The sequence below is a fragment of the Molossus molossus genome, unplaced genomic scaffold, assembly GCF_014108415.1.
Source record: "Molossus molossus isolate mMolMol1 unplaced genomic scaffold, mMolMol1.p scaffold_m16_p_4, whole genome shotgun sequence".
Taxonomy (NCBI): Eukaryota; Metazoa; Chordata; class Mammalia; order Chiroptera; family Molossidae; genus Molossus; species Molossus molossus.
Window position 1 is genome coordinate 59,442,488 of NW_023425377.1, and position 18,883 is coordinate 59,461,370.

At 42.8% G+C, this 18,883-nt stretch overlaps 1 protein-coding gene across 2 annotated transcripts in view; it reads right to left on the reverse strand.

Moving 5' to 3' along the window:
* The window catches only part of DOCK5 (dedicator of cytokinesis 5), a 234,853-nt gene extending 222,838 nt beyond the window's left edge, over positions 1 to 12,015 (reverse strand). For both annotated transcript variants that reach the window (XM_036240517.1, XM_036240516.1), the window contains exon 1: positions 11,799 to 12,015. In XM_036240517.1, the coding sequence (XP_036096410.1) occupies positions 11,799 to 11,841 (43 nt within the window). In that variant the 5' untranslated portion in view covers positions 11,842 to 12,015. The remainder of the gene's footprint in view (positions 1 to 11,798) is intronic.
* Positions 12,016 to 18,883: the final 6,868 nt, after the last annotated feature.

Here is an 18,883-nt window from a genome sequence, read left to right on the forward strand (position 1 = left end):
ATTCAGCTCCAGGCCCAGAAAAGCAGCAAAACCAGGCAGGCGACATCAGGACCAGCTGCAATGACTAATGACCCCCTGCCCCAGTGATGACCAATTAATGGGGACCTGGACCCTGAAAGGGCACACCTGAAAAAGCTGATGATCCTCCAGTAAGACCTCCTCTAAACTCCTAGTCTTTAAAAACCCTCACAACAAAAGTGCCAGGGCGCACTCTCCCTCCCAGGCCTTGAGCCTTTCCCTTCCTTCTCTTCTTCCCCCATGGGTGTGCATCTCCTAAACTCTAAGGACCCCAGAAGACTTGCAACCAGGAGAGCAATGGGCAGTGGCAGCTCGTCCTAGGCTAAACCTCTGAACGTGTCCCCAAAGCCCCCTTTTCTCTGACTCTGCAGTAAGCTGACAGCAGCACCACCTGGCTCTCTCCTGCTGCTTCTTCTATCCTAAGTCCTTCCTTGTTACACTGACCCCAACTGTAATAAGTCACCTGGACTCGTTTTGTGGAAGCTTTCCTGCACCAAGTCAAGAACCTACACATGCCCTGGCCAGTTTGGCTCAGCCCTTAGAGCATCAGTCCATGGACTGAATGGGCTCAGGTTTGATTCCCGGTCAAGGGCACTTACCTGAGTTACAGGTTTGACCCCTGGCCCCTGTCAGGGTCGTGGGGGAGGCAACTAATTGATGTGTCTCTCTCACATCTACATTTCTTTCTCTCCCCCCCCCCCCTTCCATGCCATCTTAAAAAAAAAAAAAATCAATGGAAACATCCTTGGGTGACGATTAACAAACAAAAAAGAACCCACACAGGGTACTGGAGGCCAACTCGTTTCTGGCTCTGGGCCAGTCCCCTTTTGGGTAACAAAACCACAATGACATATCACACCTGCTATACTCAAAAAGACAAGAGATAACAAGTGTGGTGAGGATGTGGAGAAAAGGGAACCCTTGTATACTACTTGTGGGGATGTAAATTGGTACAGTCACTATGGAACACAGTATGGAGGTTCCTCAAAAGTTAAAAACTGAACTACCATATGATTCAGCAATTCCACTTCTGGGTATTTATCCAGACTCATAGATACAGAGAACAGACTGTTAATGCCCAACGTAGTAGGGGTGTTGGGCAAAATGGGTGAAGATAGTTAAGACACAAACTTCCAGTTATAAAATAAGTCCTGGAGATGTAATGTACAGCATGGTGACTATAGTTAATACTGTATTGTATATTTAAAATTACTCAGACAGTAAATCTCGTTAAAGTTCTCATTAAAAGGAAAAATATTTTAACTGTGTGGTTATTGATGTTAACTAGACTTACTGTTGTGACCATTCACTATTTATATGTATAGAATCCTTATGTTGTGCACCTGAAACTAATATAATGTTATATGTCAATTAAATTCCAATTAAATAGTGAGGGAAGATGATTTAATACTTGATTCTTATTTATAACAAAACCTCCATATGGAAAAAAGCCAGGGAGGACAGGCACCGTCTCTAGGACTGAGTGGAAGAACTCACTCTTCAGACTCTCAAGCAGACGTGACAAAGGCGCCTGCTCTCTCCAGAGTTATAAAGAGAAATGGAGCAGCTAGAGAACAAGTTGAAACACAAACCTGCTACTGGCTGTGTGATTTTGGTAAGTCACTTTGTATCTCCAGGGCATATTTTTTCCCAATAAAATGAGGATGTGAGCCAAGAGGTGATGCTTACAGAACCTAGCTGTTAGTATTTCATGATTCAAAACAGAAAAGGGCAAAGCTGTTAGATTTCTATAACTGAGCCTTATGACTTCAATTTTTCGATCTTTATTGTTGAAAGTATTACAGATGTCCGTTTCCCCCCACACACAATGTTGTCTGTGTCTACTGGTTAAACATATATTCATATAAGTTCTTTGGTTCATCTTTGGGCTATCTCTTCCCACCACTCCCAAGCCCCTTCCCTCTGAGGTTTGTCAGTCTGTTCCCTATTTCCATGTCTCTGGACCTATTTTGTTCATCAGCTTATTGTGTTCATTATGTTGCACAAATAAGTGAGATCATGTGGTACTTGTCTCTCTCTGACTGACTTATTTTGCTCAGCATAATACTCTCCAGGTCCCTCCATGATGTCTCAAAGGGTAAGAGATCTTTCTTTCTTACAGCTGCATAGTACTCCATTGTGCATATGTACCACAGCTTTTTTATCCATTCGTCTACTGATGGGCACTTGGGCTGTTTCCAGATCTTAGCGATTGTAAATAGTGCTGCTATGAACACTGAGGTACATATATTCTTTCTGATTGGTGTTTCAGGCTCCTTCTGAAATATTCCTAGGAGTGCAATCACTGGGTCAAATGGCAGCTCCATTTTTTAATTTTTGAGGAAACACCATGTTGGTTTCCATACATGTGACGTATTCTCATGAGTGGTCTCTGGAAGGAAAGGCTGGAAGAAAGCTGTACATAGTTCCTGGTTCACAGAAAGCACAAGCACAGCACATCCTTCCGCAGGTTCACAGATAACTAGTCAGCAGGAGGCACTGTTACTCACCTTGGGTGAGTCAGCAAAGAGCTATTTTCAAGGAATTAATCTCTGCTGCAATTTCCTTCCCTTGAGTTGTTTTAAAAGACAAAGAAGGAACGCCTGGGAATCTTAGGGGTCCAACTACTTCCTCTGTCATCCACAGTTCCATAGAAAAAATGACACAAATGGGAAAGGTGGGTCCAGGAATATAGAATCATTTGAATAACAGAAGCTTTGCAATGACAGCTTTGTGTCAAAGATAAAGGCCACTTTTGTCTCTTGCTCTGGAACTGACTGCCAGCAGTTCAGACAATCCTTTGAGGGAGCCCTGACTGCCAGCCCAGGCTCCAAGAGGACATGGCCTGAACATAACTTGGAAAAATAAAACTAACATGACCATCCTCTGCTTTTCATTACTCACCCAAATCTTTGCCTCAAAATCATTTCTTAGCCTGATCTCAAAAGCATTTTTTAAGCTTAAAAATAAAACCCTGAGGCATGCTGGAGGCTACTTATAAACGAATGTCAAAGGACTCCCAAAGGATTTAGCACATTCTTTAATGTCCAGCAAGTAGACATATCATGGGTGATTTTACCTATTTGATCAGAGAGAAAACTATATTTCCCTCCATTGAATTATTTAGTGAAGAACAAACTATGTGACCTTAGACATTCCAAAGAAATGAAAGGAGTTGTAACAGATTTTGACCAGTATTCCTTTTTAAATTCTTTTGACAGAACTAAAATATTGTGTATGTATAGATTTTTATTATAATATTATTCTATTTAATAACATTGCTAGATACACTGAAAATAATTGCTTTATGTAAAAATTCATTGCAATGAGATTTGATTCCTTATCCCAGCTACTGGTTTATCTCTTAAAATTTAGATGAGGACAAACCACAATTAATTTAGGTTTTAGCTAACATGATGGCAGACTGACTGCCACCAAAAAAGCCTTCTGCAAATCTGGACAGACTAAAATTTGAGTAACTACTACCTTTGTTTCAAAACCCCTCAATGGTCCTCAAAATTACTTTTTCTTCACATTCCTTGTGATCTTTTACCTTTTTTCTGTAATTTCCCTCTATGTAGTATGTATTATTATAAAGCATCACAACTCCTTTTTGGTATGGGGAGTAACAAGTGAAGTGAAATGCCTTGTTTCTTCCATTAGATTGCATTTTCTTTCCTTTCCAACGCATGTGCTCAGCACAGCACGAATCCAATGACTCCGACCTCCTAAACCCTGGTCACCAGTGGTCAAGCTTTTTTCTTTTCTCTGAGCCAATCCTACAATGCACCTTCCTCCATGAAGCCTCCACAGATAATGGAGGGGGGAAAAAAGCAAATTTCCACTGTTCCCTTCCTATGTAATCAGTCAACATTTAGAATTTCAATGTTCACATAATCCTTTGTGTAAACAATTCATTAAATCTATTTTATCTATTACTTAAGTGTTTATTTTCCCTACTGCTTTTGATTATATCTCAGTAGAAGCATGCATAGAGCAGTGTATTCCTCTTGTGGGGAAAATCCCCTCATGGTAGACATTATGAATTTAGGTAGATGATAGGTTCAGCATTCATTTACTGCTTATTTACTGAGTGCTGGCCATGAGCCAAATGCAGTTCCCAGGGCTGGGGTACACTGATTAAAAAGATGAAGTTCCTGTCCTCACAACTACACATTCTATCATGGGAGACAGGCAGTAAACACTAACAAAGAAATAGGACAATTATAGATCATATGAAGAAAAGAAAGGAAAACGGATAGTCATGGAGAGGGGTAGGCAGGCAGAACTATCAGAGACGTTTCTCAAGAGAATCTTTCTAAGGCGGGATTATTCAGAGACTTGAATAATAAAAGAAAATGATTCTGTTTTCAATTTTCTTTCTCTCCAACTACAGTTGATCCTCACAGATTCTGTATGTGTGAATTCTCCCACTTGCTAAACTTTATCTGCAGCCCCCAAATTAACACTCCTGGTGCTTTGGTCATTCACAGACCCATGCAGAGGAGCCAAGATGACAAGCAAATCCCCACTTGAGATTGAACCAGGTGACACTGTCCTCTTCTTGTTTCAGTCTCATACTGTATTCAAGTGTCCTTTCTGTGATTTATTTAGTATCATGTTTTTCTTATTTTAGTGTTTTTTGTTTAAAATGGCCCACAAGCAGAGTGCTGAAGTGCAGTCTATGTTCCTAAGTACAAAAAAGGCGGTGATGCACCCTATGGAAAATATATATATGTTAGTTAAGCTATGCTCAAGCAAGAGTTACAGTGCTGTTGGCTATGAGTTCAAAGTTAGCGAATCAACCAACAACATATATTTAATAAGGTCTGTAAACCTTAAACAGCAACATACATATCAGTTGATGAAAATGTAACCAGAGGCTCAAAGGAACCTGAGCTAGCATTTCCCTTGGGAGCAACAATTCAGTATTCACTAATTCAGAGTTCAAGGTGACTTTATAGGACATGAACTCCCTACCACTAAAAAAAAAAAAAAAAGACTCTACAGTACATTGAAGAGAGTGTCAGGCATAAGCCTCCAAACCTTGACAGGCAACAGTATCCAGCCAGAACCCAACATACTGCTGTTCTGTTTTTGTTGCCTTTATTTTTACAGTTGCTTCTTTCTATGGCAAGTGATGCTGGTCCTCCTTTAGTGGTAGGAATGTAAGGTTTCTCTCTCAATAATTATTTTAAGGAAAAATAAAAACAAAAACAGGCAACAAAAGAAAATAGTAAGTAGAAAATAATACAGAAGACAAATGGGTATGACAGTAGTCACGAAGCTGCCACACAAGGACACCTAAATGGGCAGAGATCAAGGTGACAAAGAAACAACTGAAGTCTGGGAACTACATATGGTGAAGAGTTTGGCTTAGGAGTGAGATTTTATATGGCCATGAGTAAAAAATGTATTTTCTATGAACCTCAGTTTTTTTTTTAATCTGGAAAATGGGACAATATGTAAGAATGACACATTATCTCAATGATTTATTGAAATAACATGTAAAGCAGCAACACTGAAACTTTATGGTCTAAAAATTCCTTCCAATTTTTAGTTATTGAGAACCTCTTCTCCCTCCCCACCCCCCATGCTCCCTCCCGCTCTATCTGAAGATAAATGCAAAAACGTCCTCTGGTGAGGATTAAAAAAAAATAAAAAAGTTATTGAGAACCCCAAAGAGCTTTTGTTTATGTGGGTTACTGCTATGATTATTTACCACATTAAAAATTCAAGCCAAGACATTTAAAAAGTACTTATTTGTCAATTAAAGTAACCATAATAAACTCAATCCATGTTAGCAAAAAAAAAAATATTTTTTTAGATCAAAACTACTTTTCCAATTATTATGCATGGTGGCAGACTGGTACTAGACTTATCAGGGTGATCACTTCATAAGGTATGTAAATATCTAGTCATTATAATATTATATGCCAACTCTACTTTGAAAAAAAATGTTTAAACCAATTTTCCAAACAAAACACATAGAGGCGTAGCACTGTTTTGCACACTTGCAAATCTCTTTAATGTCTGGTTTCACAAGGCTGTTGGATTCTCATGTCTGCTTCTGCATTCAATCTGTTGCAATATCAACTCCATGTAGTGTCTGGGAAATAATACTCTATACTCATGAGAGAACAGAGTGAAATCAAGTCCATAACATCTTAGTATTATTGCCAAAAAAGTTTTAATCTCATGGACCCCCTGAAAGTGCCTCTGAGACTCCTACCTGTCCCTGGAACATAATGAAATAAATAAAGGGTTTGGAATTAAGGTAAATTCTTAATAAATATTAATTCTCTATTCCTTCATTCTTAGCCTCAATGTTGTTAGAACATGAACACACTAGGGCAAGGATTTCTTCAATTCATTACAATTGCATAACATCTAGCACAGTGTCTCTGGTAGACAGATGATCAACAAGTATTACTGTTATTGTTTATTCTGGTTCTATAACTAATTAGCTGTGTGATCTTCAGCCAAGGATTCTTAATCTGTGTTCAAATTCAGAGGATCATGGACTTGAAAAAGGAAAAAAGTACATTTCTAATTTCTGACACTCAGCATGTACTTCAACCAACACAGTTGTACCAGCAGTACCAGTGATACTGTTACCAATAAATCACAGGTGTTTTCATATCATATTATGGTTACTGCAGATATCTTGAAAAATCATTTATGCTCATTACTAATTCAAAAGTATGGTAATCATTAGGCCTACCACTAGATCTTGTTATTTAATATATTAATAAAGAAGCACATATATTATAACAACACCAATTTTGAAAATATCTTGACAACTGTACTTCAATACAACTTAATTCATTTTTAATTCTTCATATTTGATTCTGTGCACTTAAAAACATTATTCTAAGAAAGGGTCCATGGGCTTAATCAGATGGCCAAAAGGGTTCATGTAACAAAACAGGTGAGAACTCCTGGTGTTATCTCTTTAGGCACCAAGTTCCTCTCTTTAAAAGGGAACTAACTGTAGCCCTCGCTGGTTTGGCTTAGCAGTTAGAGCATGGACCGGCGGTCGAGAGACCCGGGTTCAGTTCCCGCTAAGGGTGTGCCTCCGTTGCAGTTTGTCCCCGGCCCTGGATGGGTTGTGTGCAGGTGGCAGCCACTCGATGTGTCCCTTTCGCATCGATGTTTCTCTCTCTCTCTCTCTTCTTTCCACTCTATCTGAACAAAAAAATGGAAAAATGTCCTCGGGTGAGGATAAATAAATAAATAAATGTAAAAGGGAACTGTACTAATGACTTTCTGAGACCCCTCCCAGCTCTACCCCTCCCACTATATGGAACATGGTGCTCCAGGTGGGGAGGAAGTGGGCGGACACCCACATACACCTGAGTGAATTAGCAGTCTGCTTTCAGTTCTTATACCTGCATTTGGGAATCTATAAAGTTAAATGCTTTTAGACTCCTGGGGCCTAGTACAGTGAACTGGCTGAAAAGCTAATGGTGAAAGCCAATATTCCCCCCAAACTAACTTTTATCCCATTAAAATAAAAACTCGTATCACAAATCCCAACAAACAACAATGAATTATTTTGCGAAGAATCCATCATCAACATAATCTGGGTCTATTCTTCACAAAAAATAGCAGACTGAAAATAAATGTGCCAATAATGAGAATACTAATCTGAATATTTATCACTAATCTTTGCTTAAAATCTAAATAAAAGTGTTTATAGCCTCATATCCTCCAGCAGAACAAACTAAGCAAAGAAAGAAAGAATGAATAATGGGGAAAAAAAAACAAGGAAAAACGAGGGAGAAAGAAAAGGGTTGTCCATGGCAGAGGGGAAGAGCACTTTTTCCTCAACTCTCAGCACTGAGCACTTCACACCTGGGTACCAATGGACCAGACATTTCAAGAAGCAGGCCCACTGGTCCTCTCACTTGATAAATCAGTACACATAGGTCATTTAGTCCCACCCAACGCTAAAGAATGAGTCAACAATGCTATGTTTAAGAACTAAGAAAGCCATCCAGCCAGGTGGCTCAGTGGTTGAGCATCAACCCATTCACCAAGAGGTTGTCTGTTGAATTCCCCGTCAGGACACATGCCCCAGTTGTGAGCCAAATCCCCAGTAGGGGGCATGCAGGAGGTGGCCAATCCATGTTCTCTCTCATCAATGTTTCTATCTCTCTCTCCCTCTCCCTTCTTCTCTCTCTCAAAAACCAATTTTAAAAAATTATAAATAAAAGAACTAAGAAAGCCAGAATAGAATGTATATCAGTCCCTGTAGGAAAATCTAGGCTATGTCAGGGACAGCCAACAATGGTACCAAGTTAACATAAGACGGTAGAGACTGTTAGCTTCACTGCCCACAATTCAAAGTGAGATCAAAGCGCTACCCTCACACAGAAAATCATTAAAATGCTTCAAAATGACCATCGCATGGTTTCCTTCACTGGGAAATGAAACCTGTTTAGCACTCAGAAGTGACAACAATCAAACCACCCCTCAAAGTCCAACAAGCCATTTTTTCCAATTATACTTAAACGAGTCCATCTAGTTTATGCTTCCTTGTTTCTCAGCTGCGTATCTCGTGTTTTTACTTGCAAAGATAAAGACTGAAGGCTCTCACTTTGTCGACCACATATTGAAATAAAATAAAACTCAAATTGGAGTGAATGAGATGCTAAAACCTAGTGGGGGGAGGTGGGGAACTGCTTTAAATCATCATATAAGTTAGGCTAGAGCTTCAGGACCTCATCCCAATACCAAGGACAAGCAGTTACTAAATGCACACTCTATCTGATCTACCTTTCAAGTGACAGGGATAGAAAAACATAATGTTCTGGTTCATTGAACTCAAGGATAAATAAAAAAAGTATGACATAATGTAGGAATTGTGAGGAAGAGGTGGGAAGGTTTGAGGTCTGAAAGTGGGAAGGATTTGAGCCCTGAGGAAAAGTCTGGATTGTGAGATGTAGTAAGTAGTAGGTAGGAGAGCACTCTGGACTGGGACAGGCACTAGGGAGCAAAGTCACAAAGGAGGGACTCTCTGTGGGTATTGCACAAGAGTAAGAAGGGCAGTGTCTGCATTGGAGGGTTAATGAAAGAAGCCTGGAGAGATAAGGTTGGTGAAGATATACTTAACTGGATTATGGCTTGAAAGTTGGGCTCAGTTTAGACTTTACCCTGTAGGCCAAGGAAGGCTTCCCAGCAGAGAGGTGTTTTGAACAACAATGTGTTTAGGAATAAACAATAGAGATTTATTCTAGGATCATCTGTCCTAACAGTGGGTCCTTTTATCAAATACAGATTAATCAGAATCTATTGTGGCCAGTGAAAGGAGTGTCCCAAATTATATCCTGGGGCAATTTTACTACCATCTATGCCTGGAAATGCAATTCTGATACTTTTCTTGATTGATGACAAACAAGGTAACCCGACTCCAGGAAAAGGGGGGGGGGGGAGCATATCATACTTGCTCTTACGACTACTGCAATAAAAAACACATTTTGGAGCTATATTTGCATTAACTATACCAAAGTCCTCGTAGTTTTAGAAACAGCTTTTATCCCATTCAAGTTAGAATTGATAACCTTTTCTGTAAGTAGTGAGACTAACATTAGGCACTGCTCAATATGCTTTAAACAAATCCCATTTATAACAGAACATTTTATTTCCATTACTACTGGCTACTTCTGTCACCTGACTATGTGTCTCCGTCTGAAGCCTCATGACCAGGTCTCGAGATCTGGGGCAGGAAAAATACCACCTATCCATTTCTGAATCTTAGCCATAGGAGAGCACAAAGATTCTAAAAGAAATTTAAAGGTAAAAAAGGTTGCCCAGCTGGTGTGGCTCAGTGGATTGAGCAGTTGTCCCATGGACTGAGAGGTCCCAGTTGAATTCCCAGTCAGGGCATATGACCTGTTTTGGGTTCGATCCCTAGTAAGGGATGTACAGGAGGTGGCCGATTGGTGTTTTTCTCTCACATCCATGTTTCTGTTTCTCTCTCCCTTCCTCTCTAAAAAAATAAAAACATATTTTTAGCCCTGGCCGGTTGCTCAGTGGTAAGAGCGCCAGCCTGCAGACCAGAGAGTCCTGGGATTGATTCCTCCTAAGGGCATGTACCTCGGTTTCGGTTTGCCTGGGGTTGGGGTCGTGTGGGTGCCGGCCACTCAATGTGTCTCTCTCACATCAATGTTTCTCTCTCTCTTCTTTCCTCTCTCCCTCCTGCTCTATCTGAAGATAAGTGAAAACAAAAAAAAAACAAAAAACTGTCTTTGGGTGAGGTTAAAACAAAACAAAACAAAACATATTTTTATAAAAAGGTGAAAAAGTTTTTGGAACAGAGGATCACAATGAATACACACACACACATACAATTATACATAGTACATATACATAAAGGATCACAAGTTAAGAATATGAGAGGCTTTTTTGTTGTTTTTACTGAGTCAGGGCTACAGAGTTGAAAAGAACTTAGAGATGTTAAGAGTTATCTTTGAAAAAGACTTTTCAGAAAACACAGACTAGGTTCAGGGACCTCTCCCTAGTAAGGAGTGAATGAAGAAAAATGGGGGCAGGGAAGGGAGTAAAATGAAAGATTAGATTACAAATAGGCCAAATGAATGAACCTGAGTGGAAGTGATACAATTCTCAACGCACACATCTGTGTTTATACTAGGGAATAGCCCTGTTAACGGCTAATGGCCCCCTCTCCGCAAGACCTGAGTAACCTCACTCCTTGACAAAAAGTAGGACCACGGTTTTCACCTGGGTAAAACCCGCCCCCTCCCCTGCACAGCGGTTGATTGTTTCAGATCCCTCCCAACATAGGAACAATCCCCGCGCTGGTCAGGAGGACCCTCCAGCACCGCTGCTTACGAATGCCAGGTGCCTGGCACCAGACCTGTCACTGCTTCCTGACTAAAATGTCTTCCAGGGCCCTGGCCGGGTAGTTCAGCTGGTTAGAGCGTTGGCCAGAAACACCAAGGTTGTGGGTTCCATCCCTGGTCAGGGCACATACAAGAATCAACCAATAAATGCATAAACAAGTGTAACAACATATAGATGTTTCTCTCTTTTTCTCTCCTTTCCTCTCTCTCTAAAATCAATCAAATTTTAAAAATAAAATATCCTAGTCTGATCCCAGGTGAAACTGAAACTCGAGGTTCAGAAAGCTGTCTTGGACCCTTTCCTCACACTCCGTTAGAGAACCAGCCGTAGGGGTCACCACCCCCATTCCCATGCCACACGCTTCCTGTCTCTCCCATCACACCCACACCACAACTTTAGTTTCCCATTCATTTCACAGCTATAATCAGCATCCCAGCCTAGGAGGCAGGGGAGGCGGCTTTCTCTCCCCGACTCCTCACTTTGGAACTTCGGAAAGAACCTAAGAGGGAGGCTGAAAACACTGGGTCAGCGAGCAGCATTCTGCCCACCTCGCCGGTTACAAACTCCTGAATGAAATGGCACTTTGGAAAGGAGAAGGGCGACCACCGAAACTGGGGTCCCTCCGAGTAATCGGGGAGCGTCGGTTCCGGAGTAACCTGACCAGTCCCGGAGCCCAAATGCCAAATGCACTTTCAGCCACTCGGCTTCCCCAAACCTGAAGTAGCTTGCCCCGCCGGACTCAGAGGGCTCTGACCCCCACCCGCCCCACACTGGGCCTGGGAAGTGGAGTCTGCGCCCCCGAGGGCAGCGGGAGCCGGCCCGGCCCCAGGCGGTGCGCGCACCCAGTGTCTTCGTCCGCCGCCCAACTTCGCGCCAGGAGGGCCGCTCCCCCGCACTTAGCGAACACTCACCAACTCCATACTTCTGCCGCTTGGTCGGGATCCAGCGGGCCATGGCGGCGACTTCGGCCCGGGGCGGCGGCGACGGCTGCTAAAACTCCTGGGGCGCCAGCCACCGCGCCGCCAAGCTCCTGCGCGCCCCAACCTCCTCCGCCATGTTCCGGCAAACTTCGCCAACCCTCGGGCCGGCTCCGCGCTGCCCTGCGCTGCCCTGCGCTGCGCCGCCCGCGCCCGCCCGGGATTCGCTCCGGCTCCCGCCCGGCCCGCGGTCACCTGCTGGGCCGGGCGGCCGCACCGCCTTGCGCACCCCTCCTGGCGCCGCCCCGGCCCCTCCCGCCGGCCGCGCCCTCCGCCCGCCTCCGCGCCCCGACCAGCCTCTGCAGCCAGCCCTCCCCCGCCCCGGCCAGCTCCGGTTCGGCCTGGCGCACTTCCCTAAGCAGCTTCCCAGGGCAGACTGGGGTCTAGTTGGCCCTAGTGGTGTTTTGCTCCCCCCCCCCCCCCTCCGCGAAGCTGGATCGGTGGGGCGGGTTCCCCGGCGCGGGCGTCAGGAGGGCTGCGCTTGGGGCGCTGGGCACCCGGGGCCGGGCGGGTGGGCGAGGATTGCGGGGTCCGTTCCCTGTGCGCGCGCTGGAGCCCGGGAACACTAGTGAGAGCTGCTTCTCGCCCCGCGACCCCCACCCCGGTGCCCGGCACTCGGCAGCTCTCAATAAATATTTGTTGAATGAATGAGCAGTTGACTACAGCGTCCATCCCCTGGAACTTGAACTGACACCACGAGAGCCGGAAGCCGGACTCCACCGCAGACTTGATCTTCTGTGGCCGCTGTTTATAACCTTCAAAGCGGGAACAAGTGTCTTCTGGAAAACGGAGAACCATTGTAAGGGAGACGGGCTCATCAGAAGTATCAGATAGTTTCCTAGGGGAGCTTTGGTGGGAAAATTATTTAGAGAGCCCTAACTTTGAAATCTTGTATCCCCAAAACATCGGGACTCCTCCCCCAGCTGAAGAAATTCACACCTTCAGGCTCGAAAATAAAAGTCCGCTCCAAGACCTCGGTTTTCCAACAGACCAGCCGCCCAAGGATCATCCCTGCGGAGAAGGGGACCCGGCACATCCAAATTGTCCAGTGCACAGCCTGTGTGGTTTTGTGACAAAGAGCCAAACACTCGGGGACTGCTCTTTTGAGCTGCCTTAGACTCCTGTTGGCGCCCTCTGAAACTGCCCTCCTGACCTCGCTTCCTCCTGGAGAGACCTCAAGATTGGGTGGGGGTGGGAGGAGACGGTTGCTATTTCACACAAAGAAGTAAAAATCTGAGTAACCTAACCGATCAGCTGATTTATGTTCACCGTCTGAGTAAATGGCATTTGAGAGAAATTTTGTCCACGCAGTGTTTGATGGCTTCAGATAAACATGTAGTAAAATAGAAACTTGATTGAAGAATTTGTGCGTTTTAACTTTGTTAACTTTTTGCAAAGCCAGATGGGGGGCGGGGTCCTGATCATCGTCGTGGGCAACTCCTAGGCTTACTTATTCATCCACAAATAGGTTTTTATTCACAAAAATTTCACAAGTTAAGAAATCTGTCACTTTAGACTTAACATCCAAAAGGAATTCCACCATCTCTCCCAAAATGGCTTCTCTTTCTCTGTTTTCATGATTAACCTAGTTCCCCACGTTAGGTAATTTCTTCTTTCCACAAATATTTATAAAGTGCCTATTAAATGCCACATATTGTTTTAAGAATGGGGGCACAGTAGTGAATAAAGTAAAATCCCTAATCCTCTTTGAGCTACAGTCTAGAAGAGGTAAGACAATAAGCAAATAAATGTAAGCCTGTAGAGAAAATTCCGAAGCAAGGAGACTAGAATGGAAGAGGGAAACCCAGTTCTGTAGTGAATGGTTTGAAAAGGCATTTCTGGTAAGGTGACATAGAAATACAGACCTGAAGAAAGTGTGGGTTTCAGGGAAAGTATTCTGAACTCAGGAAACAAATTCAAAGGCCTGGAGGCATGTTTAGCAGAAACATCAGAGTCCTTGGTAAGAGGTGAGTAAGTAACAGAGTGTGGGAGCAAACCTGCTCCCAGAGGCACTGTGAGACCAGGTAGGACAGGACCGTGAAAGGCAGAGAAAGGGCATTCTTTGTTACTAGAAGAGAAGTTTGGAGGGTTTTGAGCCAACCAAGGACATGTTCTAATTTGCCTGCTTTGGTATGAATAGACTTAAAGACACAAGGGAAGATGCAGGAAGATCAGGGATGGGAGGCTATTTCATTAGTTCAGGCAAGAATGAAGGTAGTTGGGTTGAGGATGGGGAGGTGGAAGAGTTTGGATTATTGACATACACTGGGGGGGGGGGGGGGATCACCAGGAAGGCTGTGTGAGCAGAGGGCAATTACTGAGGTTTCTGCACCCCTCAGAGTAGTTTCATTAGCATATGTTTTTGGAAAGGTTGCCCCCCAAATAATGCTTTTTTGTGTGTGTTCTTTTTTCTAACTGATTTTTAGAGAGAGAAATGGTTTTTTGTTGTTGTTTTAACTTTTTTTTTCTTTATTGATTTTAGAGAGAGAGGAAGGGAGAGGGAGAGAGAGATAGAAACACTGATGAGAGAGAACATTGATTGGCTGCCTCCTGCATGCTCCCCTCTGGGGATTTGGCCCACAACCTGGGCATGTGTCCTGACCAGGAATTGAACCAATGACTTCTCGGTGCGTGGGTCGATGCTCAACCACTGAGCTACAGCAGCCAGGCCAAATAATGCTTTTTAAAAAGAACCACACTATATATATTTCTGGGCCCACAAACCTTGGATCTTATCCCTGGGTCAAGACACAAGGTGGGTCAAAGTTGACCCTCAAATTTTGGCCTTGAGCTACTGATAAATAGAGTTGTCATTTTCTTGGCCATATGTGATATCTACCTCGTCTTCACCCTTTATATCTAAATTATTCTGTACTGAAGTTTCCCTTCACTGTTTATTTAGAACTCACTTCTACATACCTTCCTCAGTAACTCTTTCTGTGAACCTTTAGGAGCTGATGCATTTTGCATTGTCGAATAGAGACTTCACCAACTTACTTGATCTGTGTTCAAGTTGGATGTCCAATGTTTTCTAACCACTGGCATATTTTATTTTATTATTTATATATATATTTTTTTGCATTTATCTTCAGATAGAGCACGCGAGAGAGAGGGAGGAAGAGAGAGAGAGAGAAACATCAATGTGAAAGAAACACATTGAGTGGTCACCACCCACACGACCCCAATTGGGCCTGGGGACAAACCGCAACCGAGGTATGTGCCCTTAGCGGGAACCAAACCCGGGACACTCCAGACTGTGGGCCGACACTCTAACCGCTGAGACAAACCAGCCAGAGTACTACTGGTATATTTTAAATTTAATACCTATCAGAGTGTTAATGCTCATCCAATGGAACTGGATTTCTACCAAAATGATAGAAATGAGCTGCTTCACCCCACCCTTGCATTGTAGGATATTTTGCAAAACTTGAGGTTTGTATTTGGGCACTAGCTATTTCAAGTTTGGCAATAATTGTGTTAAGAGAGCTGGGGGGGAATGGAAAATTTAAATTACAGCTTTCAGTATGTTTATTCTTTTTTTTTTTTTTTTGGCACGTGCCCCTAGCAGGCACGGAACCCAAGACTCTGGTCCGTAGGCCAGCGCTCCAACTGCTGAGCCAAACCGGCCAGGATTGGATGTTTATTCTTTTTCCTCTGAAGACTGAAGTTCACCCACTCTGTTATATCAGATGGTTAAATCCCAATTGGAATGTCTATTAAAATCATAAAAGCGGACTATTCAAAGTCTTTTATTAAAATGAGGCTTAAAATTAGAGAGTCAGTCAGATGGTAGGTGGGATAACAGCTTGATTCCCAGAAACATCCTTTTCCTTTTCCTCTGATTTCTTTTCAGAAGAAACATTAAGCATATTTACAACCAGAAATATTCAGACTCCAAAACCCACCCAAATATAACCACAATTATGCATACACCAACACTTGTGTGCTCTGCTTGGAGTGCCTTGGATAAAGAAATGGGGATAAATTAATTTGGAGGCTAGTTTGACATGACTATTGGACTATCCCTCACAGTGGAACACAGCTGCCAAGCTCTTCACTTCCTCCATTGATTACCAGGTCTTTTTTTGCCAAGGCTGGCTGACTGGATGGCTTCTCTGAGAGAAGCTTTGGGTTCTGTTTAAGCCTCCCCCCACCCCCTAGAGAGAGAAAGCTCATTCTTTGATCTACATACGGCCCGGGCCGTGAGTATATTTGCTAGAACTACCCTCCCTGCCCCCCTCCCCCCAAAAAAAACGAAAAGGAAAAAAAAGTGTTACTGGTTTGAAGCACCACTTTGCAGTTTCCTAAGGGCAGATGCTTAGGGATGTTCATGGTGATTCTATGTAATTTAGGAGCAGGTGATACATTGTAATTTGTCTAAATTGACAAAGAAGCCAATCTCTACAATCCTAGAAACACTGTTTTACTATGTGGAAAACTCACATTACTATCTACTCTCTGCCCCACAAATGACTTGAGGGGTGAGTATCTTTGGGTTTGTCCTTTGCTCTGCCATGTGGCTTTGGATTTTCAGTTGCTCTGGTGAGTGGGGGAGAGGATGATCAGTGCTCTAAGGCTATTCATACTCTCATCCCCATCGCTGTGAGATTCATGCTTGGTAAGCACTTTCATCCCTTTCATGAATACAGCAAAAAGCTTTTTGTTTTGTTTCTGGAATGCTCTTTGCTAAAAATATCTAAATGTGCTCCAACACCAATTTTGGGAGAAGCTGATAACATAAACAATATAAAGTCATGCCCTGGCCGGTTTGGCTCAGCAGTTGGAGTGTCTGCCCGTGAGTTTGGTTCCCACTAAGGGCGAGTGCCTTGGTTGTGGTTTGTTCCCAATCCCAGTTGGGGTCGTGTGGGTGACAACCACTCGATGTCTCTCTCTCTCTCTTCCTCCCTTTCTCCCTCATTAGTTGGATGAAAACTGGATTGATATTCAAGTGAGTAGGATTGAAAAAGACTTGATTTTTTAAAACTGTATTTGTAGCCGCCCTGGCCGGTTTGGCTTAGCGGTTAGAGCATCAGCCTGCGGTCCAGAGACACCCGGGTTCAGTTCCCACTGTTTGTCCCTGGCCCTGGTTGGTCGTGTGGGTGGCAGCCACTCGATGTGTCCCTTTCATGTCGATGTTTCTCTCTCTCTCTCTCCCTTCCTCTCTCTCCCTCCCACTCTATCTGAACAAAAAATGGAAAAATGTCCTCGGGTAAGGATAAAAAAAAACTGTATTTGTAGCCCTAGCTGGTGTGGCTCAGTTCATTGAGCATTATCCCATGCATGGAAGGGTCGTGGGTTCAATTCCAGGGCACATGCCCATGTTGTGGGGTCCATCTCCAGTAGGGGCATCCCCTGTAGGGAGTGTGCAGGAGGCAGCCCATCAGTGTTTCTCTTTCTCCCCCTTTTCCTTCCTCTCTCTCTAAAAATCAATAAACTATTTTAAAATATTAAAAAATAAAAAGAAATATATATATTAAAAACTGTATTTACTTATTTTGAAAAATTCCTACATATGTTGAAAAGTTATCTTCACAAAAACAAGAAATGATGACAACCAAGAAGCGATGTGGAAAAATTATGATGTAAGCATACTAAAAATTAGTAAACTGTATATGTCATAATGTGTTTATGACCATATAACATTATATATTTATATGGGAAATGACCAAAGAGGAATATGAAAAATTAGAAATTTTTCTTCAACCTTCTTCAAAACAAAGTAGACGAAAGAAAACAACTTGGTTACTGAGATACCTGAACTATGTAGAAAAGCAGGAAGTTAAATGCCTAAATGTGACCATTACTGGGGACTGGAGTAAAGTTTCATTCTGTAGTCTCTTCATAACAGTGACATTATTACTATGTTGTTTAGATGACTGTCGTATTCAGCAGATTCGTCTTCCTATTACTTTGAGGTCAGTTAAGAAACCAACATTTGATCCAAAATTTTAAATTAATACCAGACATTTTTCATGGTCACCAGCTGTAGTGTATCAATAATAATGAACACTTACAGCCTATAATTCGGGCGTGAGCCTGGCACTAATCTAAATCAACTCTTTTGATCCCCCCACACACAAGCTAATGAGGTAAAAAGAACTGTTGTCATCCCCAACGTACAAATGTGGAAATTGTGGCTCAGAACATGTTAACATATTGCCCACATAATTAGCTGGTGGCAGAATTCAATTCAGACCCTGGGCAGACTGGCTCTAGGTCCCATGCCCCAGACCAGAGGTCAGCAAACTTTCACGGTAAAGGGTCCATATACATGTTTAAGACTTTGCAGCCATGTGGTCTCTATTACAAGACTCAGTTCTGCAACTGTAGCAAGAAAGAAGTTACAGACAATATGCTAACAAATAAGTGTGACTTTGTTCCAATAAAACTTTATTTGTAGACATAAAATTTGACTCTCATGTCATTTTCTTTTCTTTTGTTTTTAATTCTCACCCAAGGATATGTGTATTGATTTTAGAGAGAGAGGAATGGAGAGAGGGAGAGAGGGAGAGAGGGGGAGAGAGAGGGGGAGAGGGAGAGAGAGAGAGAGAGAGAGAGAGAGAGAGAGAGAGACATTGATGTGAGAAAGAAACACTGATAGGTGTGATGGTGTATGGGACAACATTCCAACCAACTGAGCCACCCAGCCAGGGCTCATGTAATTTTCATAGGTCATGAAATGTTGTTCTTTAAAAAAAATTTTTTTCAAACATTTAAAAAGTAAAAACATTCTTAACTTTCAGGCTATACAATAAAAGGTGGTAGGCCTGACTGGTATGGCTTAGTGGATTGGGTGCTGGCCCAAGGAGTAGGAGGTCCTGGATTGATTCCAGATAGGGCACATACCCAGTTATGGGCTTGATTCCCTGTAGGGGGTATGCAGAAGGCTGCCAGTCTATGTTCTCTCTCACATTGATGTTTCTATCTCTCTCTCTAAAAAAAAATTAAAATATTAAAAAAATAAAAAATAAAAAAGGTGGTGGGCAGGATTTGGCTTGAGGGCCATAGCTCACCAACCC